The 19,360-nt window shown below is 39.9% G+C and overlaps 1 protein-coding gene across 4 annotated transcripts; it reads left to right on the top strand.

Annotated features, from left to right (window-relative positions):
- Nucleotides 1–12,759: 12,759 nt before the first annotated feature.
- etv5b (ETS variant transcription factor 5b) lies at nucleotides 12,760–19,072 on the top strand. 4 transcript variants are annotated; one of them, XM_079460262.1, is made up of 12 exons: nucleotides 12,760–13,029; nucleotides 14,218–14,363; nucleotides 14,509–14,596; nucleotides 14,704–14,751; nucleotides 14,923–14,973; nucleotides 15,840–15,963; nucleotides 16,052–16,339; nucleotides 16,641–16,930; nucleotides 17,044–17,103; nucleotides 17,246–17,484; nucleotides 17,572–17,673; nucleotides 17,783–19,072. In XM_079460262.1, exons 2-12 carry the CDS (start codon nucleotides 14,316–14,318, stop codon nucleotides 18,017–18,019), a joined length of 1,575 nt encoding a protein of 524 aa, XP_079316388.1. In that variant the 5' UTR covers nucleotides 12,760–13,029; nucleotides 14,218–14,315; the 3' UTR covers nucleotides 18,020–19,072. The 4 variants fall into 4 exon arrangements, with proteins under 4 accessions (XP_079316388.1, XP_079316386.1, XP_079316389.1 ...); XM_079460260.1 differs by having other exon boundaries at nucleotides 12,891–13,029; nucleotides 17,572–17,679; nucleotides 17,783–19,071; XM_079460263.1 differs by lacking the exon at nucleotides 12,760–13,029 and adding an exon at nucleotides 13,341–14,052.
- Nucleotides 19,073–19,360: the final 288 nt, after the last annotated feature.

Raw genomic sequence — 19,360 nt, 5'->3', positions numbered from 1 at the left:
CTCTCAGTCTGTTTTAATAGGCCTAACTTTACCTGTTTCTTCATTAAGTATGCGGTTACACATCATTGTGGGATGAGTATTAAAAGAAGTGCAATAAATTGCTCAATAGCCCTACTAAACGGAAAAGCTAATCTGCTGTTTCACGTAAAGCACTTTTGAAATAAGTGCTTTTGGCTTTGCTGATTACATCAACACCAACTTTTTAAGTAAAGTGCAGTGAATGGGCTCTTTGTGGTTGCCAGGCAACATTCAATTTTCTCTCTTCATTGAACGAGATGGTAAGTGCTCCTATTAGAAATAGCCAGAAGGATACAGCTGTATCACAAAAAATGACCGGACCATCGCGTTTTAAAACATTATTAAAGTGAAGTGAGAAATGTAGCCTACATGTTGTCCCACTTATTTCTTTCGTTGGAAACAAACAAACATGAACGCAATAACAGAAAGTCAGCTATTTCTGCATAATGTACATCACAGGTGCTTTTGAGCATTCAAGAACAAGACCTTGACCGTTCTTTACCCATAAACATTATGTTCTCTCACTTTAGAGCTGGTGGGTAAATGCTGCCTCATCCATTATCAAAACAAAAACAAGCCTAAATCAGTGCAGACTAACACATAATCTGCATAAATCCATCCAGATTTGATATTTTTAGCACAGAGTTTTTTTATATTAAATTAAGCTAAACATTTTAAATCAATAGGGTTACATGTGAAGCAGTTTTGAACAATATATGTGCCGTCATTAATGGAGTCCATACAGGCCCTGATAGAAAGACGATAGTATAGCAGCAGAAGCACAGATGGTCACACATTTGGGTTTCACGATGAGTCCAGTCAACTCATCATGAGTGTGAAGAAGCGAAGCCTGTTACCACACGTTCAGCCTCTCTCTCTAATGTTCTTTCCATATCGATTTGCTCAGGCGCTCCATTTACTGTAAAAACACGTGGCTTCACAAATAAGGAGAGGATAGTGAAACGTGACCAAAAACGGTATAGTGAAATTGATCTGAGATAGTAACAGAAAGTAAAAAATATGACGTTAAAGATCCATTGTATAAATTTAGCGGCATCTAGCGGTGAGGTTGGGAAGTGCAACCAAATGCTCGCTCCAACCCTACTTTTAGAAACACTACGGTGACTGACACAGGATTAAGATGTTGTCACGGTTTAGCTTATTTGCCAAAAGAGATAATGTATTTACAAAACTGTAACAGTGAATATTTCATCCAAAAAGTACAGTATTTCATCCCAAAAATGTCTAAAACAGACTGATGTGAGTTGCTCTAAAAATGAAAATGTAACTCTTTAGATTCATTAGATATTTATTTCTTCAATAAAACACTTTTGAAAATCACAAATCCTGTCCTTGTCCTCAGCCAAATTGGTTCTACAGCTTTCAGAGTCTATTTGCAAACTTCTTTTTAGAAAAAAAACCCAACCAATAGCAAGTTTAAGTTGTTATCATTCAAACCAATTGATTAAAAACATGAAATTCTACATCAATTCTACAAATAAATACTATTTTACAAATGTCTTTACAAAACATGCTATTGGTCAGTCCTGTCACGTTTACATACAACTCAACATAACATGTGTGCTATACGCCTCTGTATGGAAATGACATCATTTGACTTAGGTGAAGCTGAAGGCTGAGTTTTGTCATTGAATTGTATTTTATTTATTTATTTGACAATAAATAAATGTATTATACAATTCAATAACTATGAGTCTGAGCTATGAAAATATGAGTTTGAGGTGTCAGACCCTGTCACTGGAAATGTAAGTTTCTGGAAGAATGTCCCTTTTATCTGTATGCATGCAGTGAACCGAATCGTGAATCGAATCGAGAGCTTTTGAAATATAGATAGAAATAGCTCATTCAAATGCGATTAAAAATAACTCTTCATTATGTAAGGTCTTTATGTATAGTATATCAGAGGTTAATTTAGACCTTTTTTTGACGGATAGGCTCGTAAAAAATCCATCATAATCTATTATTACCCATCACTATGGTGGTGGCGTCACATGGTAATTAGCATGTTCGTGACATCATCACGCTGTAGTTGATCTCGGAGCTTGCTGTAGTTTAATACCACTGAATCCCCAATAAAGCCTTTGTTGTTAATATTAACTTATATAATGAATGTTTCTGTTGTCAGACAATCAAACAGTGTTGGGCAAGTTACTCTGAGAAAGTAACGAATTACTAGTTGCTAATTACATATTCAGTCATGTAATTAGATTACTGTACAAATTACTTAAAGCAAAAAGTAATTAATGACTTAACTACTTTCTAAATCCTTCATCAACATTGATTAGTTAAGTGATTCAAGGAAAGACATGGAACGGCTCTTTTAATTTATTCAAATAAATAATATAAAACTACATAAAAGTTTTATTAACTGACCAATGTATTACAAATGAGAGAATTATACATTAAAGAATTTATTTGAAAGTTAGACTTAGAATTTTGATATCAATTCCAATATTGCACACACATACATTACACACATTATTTAGTTTAATTACATCAGAAGTAACTGTAATTAAATTACAAAAAAAGAGTAATCCCTTACTTTAGTAAAGTAATTCAATTACAGTAACTAACACCCAACAGTGCAATCAAATGTTTATGTTCATATGCCTAGCCAGTATCGTGCTTGTAAACGTTGTTTTGTACTCACTCACAAGTCAGCTGCGTTTTTTGCGGTTAACTTGACCTCTGCATTATATGGCATTTCTGTCAATAGATCCTCCAATAAGTGAAACATTGGGCCTTTAAAATGATCAAAAAGACATGAAACCTTCTAGCACAGTGAGTTTTAAAGACTGTGTGCTAATGCTAAAGCAGGCAAAAATGTCATATCACAGTTAAAATAATGAAGCGAATAAAACACACTTGACTCATGCTCTCAATTTATTTTGCAGCAGGACGCTACACTTGGTGGGCTTGGTGGGATTACGCTGCCAACCAATAATTTTCTTTATCTCTAATGGCAACATGTGATGGGATTACTGACCTTTTTCCGCAAGCCATCACAGTGATTAAATATTCAATGATAAATGTGCTGTGCTCACCAAGTTAAGTCAAAATGAGTACCTGATCAGCAGGATTACTGTAATGTGTGTGTGTGTGTGTGTGTGTGTACGTGCATGCATGTGTGTCTGAGGCCATGGTCTAAAGGTCAGTGGAAATTTGACAGAATGTTGATGGCTGTCTATTTTTTTAGTACAGGATGTCGATTTTAATTGTCTCCTTTTATTATCAGTCATGTTTTCTTAAATCTTCCTTTACAGTGTTTGACAACTCCATATAAGCAATGACTGTTAAGACACAAAGCACTTATTCAAACAATAACACGTCCTTTTGTGAAAAATAATCTGTTCTGAAGACATGGAACGCAAAATTTCCCATCATTGTCTAATAACTGTCGTCTTTTATTGCCTCTTTTCTGAATGTCACTAAACTTAAGACACTGTTCTTATTTAACCTTCATCCAGATCGGTTCCTTCTTTCTTACCCACATCTCCATTTTTCTTGTTTTCCTTGTTGCGTAGAGAGTAACGCGAGGTTGACATTTTCGACGGCCTGCTCTGTTTTTTCCACCACGTTGTAAAAAGATCAAATAGCAACATCAAAACAACTTTGCGTCACTGGTGGACTGGCAGGTTATCGTGAAATGCCATCCGGCATCGGGGGCACGCTGGTGAAGTGTGGCGGGGGGCTCGTAAAAGGTGCCCTGTGCCAGTTCCTAACAGAAGGACATTCTCAACTGTTTTTATTTCCTCGCCAGACCAGACGTGATCCAGCTGACAAAGTGGGCATACAAGTACTCTTAGGGACAGATGGACGTGTTGTTTGTACAAGCATAAAAGTTCATATAAATTAACGTTAGACCTTCAGAGAAGGTTTGTCAGGAGACAATCCCAGTCGAAGCAAACCATTCAATGTGTTTACTATAAAGGTGATACGACACTGTATGTTAATTTAAAAAAGATACAGGTTTAAATGGTTTGTAGTTTAGTGGCCATAGTAAACACTCTTTATCTGAAGCAGACTTGCTTACACTGAGTGCTGATATGCAGTCTAGCATCACACATTACACGCTCTTTGGCTTAATAATTGTCCTGCTGGTAGCTCTCAGCGGTTTAGTTGTGTGGCTTTGTTAAGTGAGACAGAGAGTGAGAGAGAAAGACGTGTGAAAACAAATTCTACATATTCAGATTGGTGTCGTTTTGATGCAATCACAGTCAAGTATATGATAATATCGCTGCTGTCCTTCTGAAACCTTGTATCAAATCACAATTATTAGTCAGCCTTTATGTTTGTCACTGGGTTTTGCAAATACCTAACAAATAAAAAGTATTAACAAGTGCTTGTCAACTTGGACAACACAGTATTTATTCGTCTAAAAAGTACAGTGTTCCATTTGGACACTGGATGTTTTGGAAGGACTGTGACAATATATAACATGAAAGTAGTTAGCTGTATAAAACGTGTGTATAGTCCCTGTCAAATCCAATCTATTCTATTCAGATAAATAAATGTATAAAAATTCCTTTGTGAAAAGGGATAGTTCATCCAAAAACTAAAGTTCTGTCGTCATTCACTTTCCCTTCAGTTATTTCCAAACCTATATGACTTTCTTTCATCTGCAGAACGCAACAGAAGATATTTTGAAGAACACGGGTAGTCAAATACCAAAGGACCCAACTAAAGTTTTTAAAACATGAGGGTGAATAAGAGCTAAAATAATTTTTGAAATATCCTGAACATTCCAAAAAGGTTGTGGAACAAGGAGATGTCGTCATTTGAACTTCACGGCACGACCAAAGACATTAAAAACGCATTTGATTTTTATTCTGTCCACACTGCATGCGGCCTGTCGCGTCCGGTGTAGACACGGTGTTAGTTGTGACTACATTCGGCACAATCGTCCAATCCAGTTACCAAAGCTGTTAGAAAAATTAGCCAGCAAAAAAAATATTCCCCTTATAAAAATATCAATACGTACATGCTGCCTCTTATCATGTCATTTCTGATTTATTGCTTTCATTGAAGTCAAATGTGTGATGTGTTAAGGCCCAGTGTTCATTTTTTGGAAAATCTATAGGCAGAAATGTAATACAATATACATCACTATGTCTTCAGATGTGTATATATACCTTACATAATGAAGCGTTATGTTGTGATTACCTTAGAATGAGCTATCTACATACACCGCGGGTCCCCTTGCATGGAATTCGCCATGCTGTACAGTAGCCCTAAATGGACAAACTTCTCTACAGAGCATGTTTTGTAAATATGTTATCTCCTTTGGCAAAGAAGCAAAAATGTGTCGACCTCTCAGTGCTGTGTCAGCCGCCTTAGTGCTTCAAAAGGGAGGCCTGGAAGGGCGTAAGCTGTTAGTTGCAAATTTTCACTGCTAGAATATAATGAAATCATGTGAATCATATTTTTGAACCACATTACCTGAAAGTTCGGGTGTGCATTTGTCGAAGAGGACCGACACAAAAGGAACACACCGAAGCCGAGGAGCCAAAACACTACAACAAAGAGTTTAAGTGTTATGGATGTGTGGACAGAACCCAAGCGCAGGCAGACATGTGTCGAACAACAAGACTTTAATCCAAAATAAAGACCCTCGATGGGTAAAACATGAACACAAACAAGACTGAAAACTTCCCACACGGGGAACAAAACAAACAAGGTCTTAAGAAAAACAAACAATAAGTCCACAAACTTGAGTCCAGGGAACAGGAACACAGGTAATCCAGACAGACAAGGAAGGGTAAATGTGCAAAATGCAAAATGAACCGACAAGAGACAGAGGGAAACTGGGGCTTGATAAAGGGAAACACTAACAAGGACTGATGACACAGGGAGAGTGGCGGCAGGTGACATGGATGAAACACTAAGGGAAAGCTAACAGGAGGATTGCACGAGGCAGGTGAGGGGACTGAAACACCAAGGGAAAGATGGACCAGGGCTGGAGACAAGACTAACACTAATGGACCGCTAACCGGGGAAACAAGGGGGCGGGACTAAAGGACGCGACACTGGAGAGAGAGCATGGCTTCTTAAACCAAAACAATGCTCTTTCTCCACACAAAACACATGGGACTGACATGATCCTGCCACAAGACTCGAAAACCAAGACAAGGAGAGGCAGGATCATGACATTAAGTTCAATAGAGAACTAATTCGACCAGAATATTTGTGTGAGAAGAAAATATCCGCATTTATATAGTCCAAATTCAAGAGAGTATAAAGATGTGTTCAGGTCGGCTAACTGTTATCTCTGTCATCTACAAGGGTGGAGCCACACTTCATCTATCATTCATTTGTATAGGGCCTGTGAATAACGCAGCTCAGTGCTGCCCTCTGACCAGGGTCGGATTATCCAATGGGCATTATGGGCACAGGGCAAGGGCGATAAAATTTCACATAACAATGTTTTCGCTTTATTCATTCTCTCTGGCCCGCACACACGTAAGTGCGCACACAAAAGAGTGTCTCTAACAGGCAAGTCTGTCTCTTGATTTAGTAACTTTTACAAGCCCTTTAGCACCTCCTGTTCAGGAGAAGCACGAAGCAACAAATCTAGCGACATTCAGATAAACCTCCAATTCAGTGGGAAAATGTTGCCAGGGCTGTCCCGCGAGCGAGAGGTCTCTCATACCACGGGCAGAAATCGTGTCAGTGACATCAGGAAGAAGGAGCACATTCGACAGGTGACTCCTGAATGAAATGAGTTCAAAACAGCGTTTACTGTTATCGACGGATTGAATATATAAACATGAACAAATTTCATCTGTAAATAAACACATGGTTACTTAGACAGAGACTGTGTGAAAGATAGCCAAAATCACTGCTTTTTAAGGTGATTTGTAAGTAGACTTTTTAGACTGTGGTCTTTAAAATCTCAAATGGTACGAGTTTTTTACATGTATTTGGTGGTGTATCTTCGATAATAATGGTTTTTATAGTGATATAATGTTGATCTTTACAGATTTAAGCCTTCGTTTTTTGAAAATCCAGAGCGCTTTTACATACATTGCCAAATGTTACTTACACAGACTCGTAACATATAGGCTAAAGAAGAATACCTATAATATTCGTTAATGCCGTTTAACACATTACATGCTTACATAAGAACGTGAGTCGCGAGGTCCTTGTAACACAAATAAAGTTTAACAAACTGACAAATTACTCTTATAATATAATAATTGACAAAGTCTGCCCTTTTATTCTTCGAACAATTAATATGTTTCTAAGAAAGTATTAGAGAATTACAACGTCCTATAATTTATCTTAATAACGTTCTCAAATTTTCTCTTAAGAAAAGTTTTGTGAATGCAGCGTGTTTGAATTATTGAAGAATCTTATAGAACTGAATTCATAGGTGGGGGTGATGCAATGTGTGTCTTGTTATTGTTGTTGCTGGTCCAGGAAAGCATTGTTGCAATGATGTAATGTCAATCCTGTATGATGGAGGATGTGTACAGGTGTTTTGATATTGTCCGACATGATGTGATCATAATTTGTAACCTGGCAATGTAATCCTGTATAAAATGGTGATAAGAGGTGTGTCTTACACATACCCTTTAGGCTAATTCAAGACTTTATTGTGCACACGTGTGTATGGGGGGGGGGGGGGTCTACAGGACACTCGTGCCCAGGGGCCCCTGAATTCCAGGGCCTGCCTCTGATGGTCCGGTGGAGTATAAATACTCATTTGAATAGTGTGTGTGTCGTCTGTATTGCGGACGTGTTTGTGCATGGGCACGGACGCAGAAAGTCAAGTACAGTATAGCCTCGCCTTTAATCGTTTTGCTTGCATTTCCTACACCTACCTAATACTCCTCCCCCAGGCCGCCAACAGTCTCCCGCCCCAGCAAACACGGTTCCCCCCCAGCTTCATCAGCATGCGTGAAATCCGGCAGCCCTGAACACAGGACCATTGGTGAGGGTGTAAATGGATTCCGTTGGAGGAATAACAATGGAGAGGGTGTGAAGAGACCGCCTCTGAATAACCAGACCGGGAGAAAAACAGAGATGGAGTGATAGACAGACAAATTCATATTAGAAAGGTTATTCCTGTACCGTGAAACAAGACAAAAAAAGTAATTAATCAAACATTATCTGGCTGTTCTTTGTTTTTTAAACAATTTCCGCCTCCCTGAAACAGCAGTCATCCGTATAATACTTATCTATCTGATGATATTTTGAGCTAGGCAGGTTTTGTAGATGGTGACACAACTAGGGCATGTCTCATAGAGTTTATTTTAGTGGCCACAGCCACTGGAGAACTTCAGCAGAAAGTGAGAGCCCACACACCAATGTTACATGAACTGACTTTTAAAAATAAATAAAACACTTTATTTAAGGTATATCTCAATTTAACAGAATACTCCACTCCTCTCTATGCACTATATATGACATATCGAAATAAGCGATATGTCATATAAAGTCTATGTTTTTTTTCCCCATTGTTTTATAATCATATTGCTTAGAAAAATGACAGCACACCTCTCTTTCTGTCCTTTGAAACCTCGTATCTTCCCTTCACTAACCCACTTCGCTTCCAGTTCTCACACTCCTACTGCACTTACAGTATAAAGGCAAAAGGCCAAAAATAAATATTCAAAAATAAAAGCACGGATCATCTGGTTTATATAGCTTGCTTGCTTTCTTATAGCCTTAAATGGAATAAGACCTTAGAATAATGGTTCCAAGTGGTCCGAAAATTAAAGTTCTTTCAGCATTTACTCCCCATTACAAACCTGTATGACTTTCTTTCGTCTGCAGAACTGAAAAGACAATGTTTTGACGAACGTCGGTAACCAAACAACATTGGCCCCCATTGACATCCATTGGATACAAAACTACTAAGACATTTCTCTGAATATCTTCTGAGGAACAGTCATATACATGAGGGGTTGTGTGCAGTCACAGGTTTTTTATGACGCACGGGTGGAGGGCAGGAAGTGATTTTCCTCCATAGGAATCACAATCACAAAGTACATATGTTTGACGACCTGAACAGCGACCAGTGGATCCCAAATTTCTGTCGAACCATACTTGTAATAAATACTAGCTTCCGTTTAAAGGATGAGCCCTTATTAAATGGAGAAAGTGAAAAATCTTGCGTTAAGTGTTCTTCCCCATAGAAGTCCACTATAAGGAAACAGCTTAACGCACCACGGAAAACCAAAATAAATAAATGTGTTCATCACTGACATGAACATGATTCTCAGTGTGTCGCTGCCTTTCTTTTTAATGAACTTTAATGAGTAACAAGCTTAACGTGAGACTATTCTTATTCCTGGAATAAGTGCTTGTTCTTTTAACAGTAGCAATTAAGATTTAATAGAAATGTGTTTTTAAGTGGTCGTTGTTTCGGACCGTTAAGCTGTTTCATTATAATGGACTTATATATCTCTTTATCCATCAGGACTCGATCTTTGCACCGCCATGACAAGGCTCTTGAGCTGTAAATGTGAGCTCACCTGGTCGTTATTTAGGTACGTTAAACCTTGTTAAGCGTTTTAGAAAGTCAATCGGGCTCAGCTCATCCCAACCGTAGATTCAGATTTACAAGCCACTTAATCGCCGTTTCTCAGTCAATACTCGCATTTTCCCCCTTCATGAACATCAACTTTTGCTACACAATAAAAACACCTTTCATGGTTTGATCGATTTGAACAGTCAAAAACGATAAAGTATTTTGAGTTTTTTATAGTGAATTCCTATCTAGGGAATCACTTCCTGCCCTCCATTGGCACTATGCGCAGTGCCGTGATGTCATGTGCACACAACCTATTTAAGGTACTATTCCAAAATGAAGTATGCTCAGCCCTGCATACGTCAGCAGGAAGTCATGACACTTTATTCAAAGAATTAAAATATATACAGTACATGCAAGGATTGATCATTCACAATAAAACCAGCAACATGCACTTTGAGAAAGCCAGCAGAGTTCTTGTCAATTCCTAAAACTACTGTTTCTACTTTCTATATGGAACTGTTTCTGCGTTGTAGGTCACTGTGCCTTGCAAAAACCTACAGTTCAGTGAGTCAGCTCTTTTCTGTCTCTCCAGCTCTTTCTCTGGTACTCTCTCTTGTTCTCTTTCTCATGACCAAGGTATCTCCATGGCTACAAGATCAGGTTGCAGAGGTGTGTGTGTGTGTGTGTGGGGGGGGTGTAGGTGTTAGCTTTAGCTGTGCTAAATTGCCCGAACAGAAGCATTTAAAGTGTAGAAGAACATAGAAAATGAAGGTAGTTTTGCTTGATTCAAGCTCTAGCAACTCCATTTAACCCTGCTGCTGTTTTAATTTACATGATGGGAATGCTCAGATATATCAAAAAGCAAAACCCTAAACCACTCTACAGTATTTGGATTTCAACGCCAGAAACGTAAATGCCACCATACCGACTTAATTCAGACCCTTGCAATACAATATTCCCTCCATTTGATTGAATGCTCTCATATCAGGAGTGTTCCTTTACGCACATTCACTTAACCACGCTCGTCTATTATTTATCAAACTGAGATTGAGAAAATTACAGCCTTGAATGAACGAGAATCCTTTCCCTCAATTACAGAGAGCATCAGTCAATGACAGGTTTGTGTTCTGATGTATCCTGGACAGCATGACACACCAGAGACCGTGCAATGAATTTAGCTCTTCCCGAACAAGCAAAACAAACACTGTGACTCACACCCGGGCACAGCAGATAGAGGCTCTGCGTCCTATTAACAATCAATTAATAACATGCTGCTGTTTTGATCTCCGAGATGAAGCTCAAACTTAGCATGAGTCAGAGAGAGACAAACACCCACGAACAGAGTGTCTGTGACTCAACAGAAAACTACATTTTAAGGCAAGAAGATGTGTTCAGTACTAGAGCATGGTGCCATTTCGCTTGAATTTAGAGCGTGTAGTTATATAATAGAGGCGTTCGGGTGCTATATATAGAGCGGCCTGCAGTAAAAGCTTGTCGCGTGGAGTGCTGATGAAAGCGATGGCAACCTGTTCCAGGTTATGAGAATCACTATTGCTTAATGAAGTCGTGCAGCAGGTTTATAGTCATTGATAGCGCCTCGTAAGCACAAGAACAATATTTCAAAGAAATGATGCCACTAATGAATGAGAATGCATATGGAGTTGTCTGACTACAACGTTAACCGTACCTCCAATGGCACTACATGAAAAAAAGTACAGTTGTGTTTAAAAGTTTGACAAGAGAGTTCTGCTTTTGTTTGTGTGTGTGTTTGTGTGTTGTGTTTCACCATAATGTGTTGGTTTCATGAAAATAGCCACACATTGTAGGGAAAACTGACATTTGCTTCATAGTGAGGACACCTTGAAACTCCAATGGCGTAACATACAACATACAAAACACTGTTTAATGACTATGTGGAAGTGGCTAGGTATAAAACGGTATAAAATGGAAAGTCCATGTAATTAGGAGTACCCACATATATGTGTTTGTTTGAGAGATGACTGAAAGGTGACTCACCTCATTTACAGCGGGTCTTTATTGTTGCCATCCGCACAACAGGACTTCACCCAGCTTGTTAATTCTAGCACACATATCTTGTCTCATTAGTGACCATGTTAAATGAAAGTCTCATACATTTTATGTAGGTGCTCTTTGATTTCCTAGATTGCATAACAACGCATAGAATCACAAGGTTCGTATTCTGTGACTTTCTGGGGCCTTGTGTAGACAACGAAAAATATTGTTCTTTCCAAAAAGCTTAAAATCTCAGAACTGCTCAGAATAGAACCTTTTAATATTAAGGTGGTGAATTGGGATAAAAATCTTAAATATTTAGACATTTCTAATTTAGAAAGAACAAAAAAAGCTTTCCTTTTGTCAACTGAGGAGAAAGTTCCCAAGATTTTGCATGAATCCTAAAATGAGTATGATTACTTAATAGCATGAACACTCATCTTCAAATATAATTTATACTTAACTGCTCTCATACGTTACATTTTGCACAGCACTGAAACGTGATTTATTCTCTGTTCTTCTTGGACCCGATTAAATGGTCTTGAGAGGCATAGCTGCTCATTTGTGATCTGACTCGATTTTTTTGTGCTGTGTTCCATTATCCCTTATTTTTTAGAAGAATGGGGAAGAATATTGCACATGTTGGCATAGAGATTTTAAGGTTGCATAACAGTCTGATGTGCAGATCTCTTTGATGGACAGTCATGAATAATAGATCAGATCATACAACAAAGTGCTCTCTCACAGTGGTGTTTCCCAGCAGACAGTAACACTCTCATGGCACTGACCAAATTGTATACACTTGCTAATGATATTTCAAACTATTTGTACAGTGAGTAAAGTTTTTCCTTTTTTGGACAATTAGATTATCAAACGAATGTCAGTCATTGTGTCAAAATGACACAAACACTCCTCTGTCACAGAGGTCAGTGGTTTCCAAAACTCTTGCAATAAATTACACACGTTGTTACACAGTGTTTATTTCCATATATACATTTTTTCAGTTTCAAAGGCGTTTAAAAAGTGCATGTTCTCATATATCTTTGTAAAATTGATGCATTCCCCTGGTAACAAACTGATATACAAATGTCACTTTTCAAACGGAACAAACGTTCACTCTTTTCAGTTGCTTCTGGCCCTTTAAATCGAGTCTTTTGCGGCGGAGGAACATCTGGTTGTTGAATGAAACACAGCCATTCATAAAAACAGGAGAGGGCTCTGCTCTGATTGGCTCACACTGCGGTCTAACTAGTCCTTTGGCAATGCGGAAACAGCCATTGGCCAAGCTCTTGACGGGCGTGAAAAACTAGCCAATCGGCGTGCGTTCCGGCGTTAAGCCGATGCTCTTGGAAAAGCAGGCGATCCCATTGAGAAAATTTCAGTCGCGTCAAGCTTGAGGCGAGAGTAATATCCAGAGGAGCTCACAAAGGCAGCTTGTTTTATCTTTGGGATTTACCGAGCTGTCTTTTTATTCCAAGAAAGGATTTAATCACCGTCGGGTGAGTTTATTTTGCATGCTGCTCTAATTTTGTATTTCGTTACAATCACATTTTAAGTTCAACCCTCCGAATTTGTTTATGAAAAGTTGCATTTACTTGCAACACCACGCTCATTCACTGGATCACACGCCATTTTCTTTGTGCGTAAATTTGGCAACCATTTCTTCGTTGTTGTTTTTTTCAGTACTTTGTGTAGTTTATATTAAACTCCACTTTAATTGCTGTTTGGCAACCGCAAAATACATATGTGGTTTGACGCGGTGGCTCTCGCGCCTATGGTATTTTTATGAATGGAACGGCTGAGCTTTTCTGTCGCGCGCACGAAGGATCAAATTTCACTTCATTGAGAAAAACAAGCGACCGAGGGAGGCGGGGTGGCCGCGACGCGATAATGGGCGCAGGGGGGAAGGGATTGAACTTCTTGAACTCGCCCTGTTACCTCTGCTGTAATGCTATAATCTTCATTTACTTATTCAACAACTTTTCCTTCTGTTGACTGCCTTTATTATCGGCCATAAAAATCTTTAGGCTCGACGTTTTAAGCACGAAATCTGCAGACGCACATATCCTCTGTTTTATAAAGCTCTGATAAGTCTCAGGAAGCAATAATGTTTAGCGCTGGTTGTTTAATTTTTTCTTGCCCCAGAGTGGCTGTGATGTGTTTTCTTGGCCTCGCGACTGTAATACGATTTTATGGCCTGAAGACTTGCGTCAGGGAAAATAAACACGTGTGTGACGAAGCATGAAGACTTGTTTGGGCTTCGGTTTTTTAACTCCTAGAAGTGCATTTTGAAAACTAAATAAAACCTACACGTTAAGCAATGGCTTTTATGTATGTTTTTATCTTTATTGGATTCTAATGTGGAGTCTTGGATACTCCCTTGGGCAACAGATGGCATTGTATGGTTATGTAAGGACCCCCATCTGTAGGCCTACCGTGAGCCTTAAATGGTTTGTGTGAGCTAGAGGGAGTGCAAGTGTTCCTGCTCTACCATAGCACACTCATCTGAGCAGGAGCTGAGAGTGAGTGTTACACAAACAAACTGACTAGCTAAAGTTTTCACAGATCAAAGGGACAGTTGGCCCTTTGCTGTCAGGGCCTGGGACAATCATTGACAGCTGCATCCGATTCTGACACGGCACCCGTCTTTCTCTAAGTGCCACTTTTCTCGGCTCTTCTTTCGACAGGCGAGGACATCATCCGTGTGATTTTGGTGGGCCCACCCCCTTTATCCTCTGTTATTTCCATTTTACCCGCCTGCTGCAGCCTCTTGGGCCGCAGTGACATGGACAGGTTTTACGACCAGCAGGTCCCTTTCATAGTGCCTCCAAATGTAAGTCCACTTCTCCACTCCACGTACCTTCGTATTCTTTATCATTTACATTTCAATGTATGTTGCTTTAGGTCTCTTTTTGATTTGGGTGGAGGGCAGATGATCACAAAATGTTAAAAAAAGTCCTTGTTATCTTATTTTGCAGAAGTCTCACATGCAGGAACCGACATACAGGCCTTTCAGTGACCGAAAGAGGAAGTTTGTTGACACAGAGCTGGCACAGGATACAGAGGGTAAACAAATGAACATGCAATCAATCTATCCAAATCTGGCCATTTAGCAAAGACCCACCAACAAAGCTGCCCTATTTAAACACAACTTAATCTTTTTTTCGTTACAGACCTCTTTCAAGATCTGAGCCAGCTACAAGAGATCTGGATTGCAGAAGGTAAAGTCTGGTGCATATGCTTGAACAATTGTGGTTATGGAATACATTTCATTAGTGCGGTTAAAACGCAACTGGGGTTAAGGATCGTTTGCTGTATGTGGTTAATGCATCATCACAATAGGTTTATTTTCAATGTCAGTTTGTGTAATATGTTTTCTTCTCCATCTATAGCTCAGGTACCAGATGACGAACAGTTTGTTCCAGATTTCCAGTCGGATAACTGTAAGTATATTGATAGTAGCAACTTGATAGTAGAACTGGTTGTAGAATAGCGTGCAGTTCCAATCTGCTTCTTATGAGTTATCGCGGCTCAGTTTGGTCTTGAGTTGCAGGCCCAGCATGTGAAAAGCATGGGTTAATATACACGAATACCAACGGTTTAGATGTTTTTCTTCTGATTTTGATCTCGAAACTTTTTCTGTGTCCGACGCAATGAGGAGGCACATATTTAAGATATTAGCTTGGTGCGTAAAAGAGTGAGGCCCAGCCAGGTTGCCGCTGCAGTGCTGTAATTCACTGCGGCCTCCAGCCCGGTGACATTTTAATGGGTTTGGATCCTGGGTGCGCACACACTCTGGTTATTATGCGCTGGTTGAACAGTTCCCGGGCTGTTTCCCTTGTTAGTTTTTCTTGCCATTTATCAGTCTGAATAAGTCTGATTGTGTGCATTTTCTAAGGCGTCAATGGTGTTTATTGTAGAATGTGAATGCACATGGATGTGTTTGCATAGAAATTGTGTGTGAGAGGGTATGTGTGTTTGTCTGGCACAATCCCTCTTATCTGGCGTTGTGCCGGTCGCTCTCACAGGCCCCTCTTTCACCACAGCTGGGCAATGGGGCCCTTTTTCCAGAAGCATCACGTGGTAGTCTGCAAGTTCGAACTTGATGCCTCCTTTTTAGAGGGAAAAGTTTTTCTCTCCCACTCAATTTCAGTAGTAAATATTTATAAAACACACGCTTCACGTCAGAAATAACTAGCGTATGTTTCAAATTGCCCTTAAAAACTAGCTTGGTTGTTTATTACACTATGAATATACAGCATTTTTCTGTCATTTTAATCAATATTTGGGTTATTGTGTCTCTCTATAGTGATGTTTCATGGACCACCGCAAACAAAAGTGAAGAGAGAACCGAGTCCAGGCAGGGAGTATTCCCCATGTGGACAAGAGCAAAGACTCTCTCCCTATGGAGAGAAGTGCCTTTATAACTACAGGTACCTATTTTTCTCGCCCTCGTATGTAGCTCGCTGTGTATTTCTTTTGTTCTAAAACATCACTCTCACTCTCTCATCTCTATTGTAGTGCCTTTGACAGGAAGACATTTTCTTTCAACAAGACCTTGACACCCCCCTCCACTCCGGCATCGCCCTTTGGCTCCTCCGCCAGTGCAGCGACACACCCTCTGCCAAAAAGAGTGATGCCTCCAGCACAAACCCAGTCACATGGGCCACCATTATTGCCTGGCTCCTCCCACAGCTCCACCCCACCCCATCAGAGAGCACAGACTCCACTCCACAGTCAAAGCCCACCTTTTGCTGTGCTCTGCCCACCTGGCAAACACCCAGAGGCCTCATACAACACTGAACACAGGTATGAATTTGTGATGCTTTTCTTACAACCTTGTTTCTATCTTTGCCATCTGCGTGACCTGCTTGTGCGAGTTAAAAGTGCCATAATCGGCTCAGGCCGTGGCCTGTATGGGGTATTATCTTGTTAAAGGTGTCACACTTTCCTAGAAAGCAGTGCTATGTTTATACCATTCAAGTCTCCAGGGTTAACTAACGGAAAGTAGGGATTGAGACCAGGGTTTATCTCTTACGTGAAACTGCTGATGTTTCCTTCAATGTTCTCGATAACAGTAATTCTAACGTCATCTCTTTGGGGTTCTTAGGTTCCACCGGCAACTTTCTGAGCCCTGTCTGCCCTTCCCGCAATCAGATGGCCGTTGTCAGACACCTTACCCCCAACAGACCCCTAACCACTTTCCCCGGAATAGCAGGCCCCCTTACCACCGGCAGATGTCAGAACCAATGGTGCCCATGCCTCCCCACGGCTTCAAAAAGGAGATTGTGGATCCTCGCTACAATGACCAGTGTGAACAGAGCATGGGTCCTCCTCGCGCCCCGCTGTTCCACCAGATGTCAATCAAACAGGAGCCCAGAGACTTCGGCTTTGACTCGGGTAAGTTTCACAAAGATGCAGTGTGATATGTCTGGTTTTGGGACTGTTTAAATAGTCATGCAGTAACACTTGGCATTGTAAATGATTAAAATTTCCTCTTAATTTTCTTGAAGTACAAAACTGCCAGTCATCTTTTGGCAAATCGGGAAACTTCTATGGAGCAAATAATGAGGGTGAGACTCCTACTCCTTTTTTTTTTTTTAATGCGATCGCTTTCGATACTCTTATACACAGTGTATCAAATAATGTAATGTTGGAGATCTTTTTAGGGCTGTGTTTATTTAATCCACATTTGAACCTTGGCTGTGTTTGCAGGTGCTGCATATGACGGAGAGTCCCACATCTATTACGACGATGCCTGTGTGGTTCCAGACAGGGTGGAAGGAAAGCTAAAGCAAGAAGGTGGGATGTTCAGGGAGGGTCCGCCGTATCAACGGAGGGGATCTTTGCAACTCTGGCAGTTTTTGGTCACTCTGCTGGACGACCCAGCCAACAGCCCCTTCATCGCGTGGACCGGGCGAGGACTCGAGTTTAAACTCATAGAACCAGAGGAGGTCAGTGTTGTATGAAGAATGAATTCTACAGGCTTTTATTTCAGCAGACATGTGGAATAAACTTCATCTTGCATGCTTTTGCTACAGGTTGCTCGACGTTGGGGTATCCAGAAGAACAGGCCTGCGATGAACTATGACAAGCTGAGCCGTTCACTGCGTTACTATTACGAGAAGGGCATCATGCAGAAGGTAAAGGCACGTTCCCGTTCCAATGTCCTTTTTTCTTTACAACCAAAATATCAGATTTCCCATTCAAGACTTGAATATATGCCTTAATATTTGTCTTGCTCATGCGCAGGTTGCTGGAGAACGGTACGTATATAAGTTTGTGTGCGATCCAGATGCCCTCTTCTCCATGGCATTCCCCGACAACCAGAGGCCCAGTTTGAAGGTCGATCCCGAAAGTCTGCAAGTTCCCGAAGACGATACTGTTCCTCTCTCTCACTTTGATGAGACTAAAGGTGTTGCCTATCCAGGAGAAGCCAGGGACCAGTGCTTAGCGGGAACGTCTTTTCCTGACAATTATGCGTATTGAACTCTCACAGCCCACTCGAAACTACCGCTGAGCGGACCAGAAGAACTTATATATCCATTCTCGCACTCCAAAAGCAGCTCACGTCAAATTGTAATCACTGAGGAATCTGTAGCGCCTGCCCACGAGTCTTTAGGCTTCCTTGCCACACTAACTGTTTGTTTTACTACACAGGTTCCATGTTGAAAACGCATGGTGCCTTTGTTTTTTATAAGTAAACGAAAAGGTACACAACAGTATTTTTCAGTATAATCTCTGATTTTATATGTATAAAGACATGTATATTTTAAAATATGGCTTTTGTGCACTGCTTTCTTTGTGTATTGGGGCTGGTGTCTTTCAAAGCTCCATTTCAAGTGAGTTTTGTAGAATACTTCTGACAATGCATAATGATGAACCTTGAGTGATGTTGCCATTATCAAGATACATTGTTTTTATTGTAAGCTTAAAAAAATCTCCAGCTGGCAAAGTACATTTTTTTAACAGTTCAGAAATGGTTATTTTCACTGCTCTGCTTTTGTAATGTGATTTTTTATGTATTTGTGGGAGGGTGGTACGGGTACTGAAAAGTGGAATCTATGTATATTATGAGTATATTTTTGCAAAGGCTGCATTGAATTGCATTGTATAACCTGTACAACAGACGTTTGTTCAAATATGTTCTTTTTGTACAGTGACGTGTGCAAAACTGCAAACAAACTCTTGATATATAGAAAAATCTAAGATGAATAGCCTCTACTAATTTACTTTCAGTCAAGCCTGTGCACGCTTATTTGTTTACCAAAGGATTATGGCAAGGCGGTCTGATCTCTGTTCAGTAGTAAACTGAATGCTGGGCAAGAAGCCTCCCAGCTCTTTCCACCTTCACTGTCAAACTTCTTTAGTCAAACCCCTTGTTCTGTTTCACTGCATATAAAACTGTTGTCACGTTGTCTTTTGAAGACCATTTCTATCGTTATAAAGGTTCTAGTACAGTTTTTGTGTACAATTACAGATCTGTATTTTCAAAGCTATAATATGGTACAGGATAAATAATAAAACCTACATAAACAGTTATGATTGTGTTGTTTTTTATACTTGCATGCCTTTGGTATGGCATATAATAAAGCAAAGAAATAAATCATTGCTTATTCTACAGATATATTCTGAAATGGCCTGGACACCTTTGTTGGTACCCCTTGAAAACATAATACCTAATTGGATTATAGTGATATTTCAAACAAATTTGCTTCTTTAATTAGTATCACACGTGTATCCAGTCATTCAGCCTATTTAAACGGAGAAAAGTAGTCACTGTGCTGTTTGGTATCATTGTGTACCCCACACTGAACAGAGAGAAAGCAA

This window comes from Barbatula barbatula, assembly GCF_947034865.1.
Source record: "Barbatula barbatula genome assembly, chromosome: 7".
NCBI classification, from domain to species: domain Eukaryota; kingdom Metazoa; phylum Chordata; class Actinopteri; order Cypriniformes; family Nemacheilidae; genus Barbatula; species Barbatula barbatula.
The sequence above is the reverse complement of the archived record's forward strand: the minus strand, read 5'-3'. Positions and strand labels throughout refer to the sequence as shown.